This window comes from Tupaia chinensis, unplaced genomic scaffold, assembly GCF_000334495.1.
Source record: "Tupaia chinensis unplaced genomic scaffold, TupChi_1.0 Scaffold144682_1, whole genome shotgun sequence".
NCBI classification, from domain to species: domain Eukaryota; kingdom Metazoa; phylum Chordata; class Mammalia; order Scandentia; family Tupaiidae; genus Tupaia; species Tupaia belangeri.
Window position 1 is genome coordinate 2878246 of NW_006204543.1, and position 245 is coordinate 2878490.

Below are 245 nucleotides of genomic sequence, written 5' to 3' on the forward strand. Positions count from 1 at the left end.
GGTTCGGGCCGCACTCTGGGATCGGGGCTGGGCTGGACTGGGCTGACCCCGCGCACCTTTGTGGAGGCCGGTGAGCCGGTCCTTCAGCACCGTCAGCTCGTAGATGCGGCCGAACTCCTCGAACAGCGGCTTGAGGTCCTGCTCGTCCAAGCCCCGCGGGATCTGCCCCACGAAGAGCTTGATGGCGTCGTGGTCCTTCATGGGCACGGCGGGGCCCCGGGTAAGCCCGCTCACGCCCACGCCGC

The 245-nt window shown here is 69.8% G+C and overlaps 1 protein-coding gene across 1 annotated transcript in view; it reads right to left on the reverse strand.

Annotated features, from left to right (window-relative positions):
• The window catches only part of CELF6 (CUGBP Elav-like family member 6), a 34380-nt gene extending 34143 nt beyond the window's left edge, over positions 1-237 (reverse strand). The window contains exon 1 of the mRNA XM_006167274.1: positions 57-237. Coding sequence (XP_006167336.1) covers positions 57-201 — 145 coding nt within the window. The 5' untranslated portion in view covers positions 202-237. The remainder of the gene's footprint in view (positions 1-56) is intronic.
• Positions 238-245: the final 8 nt, after the last annotated feature.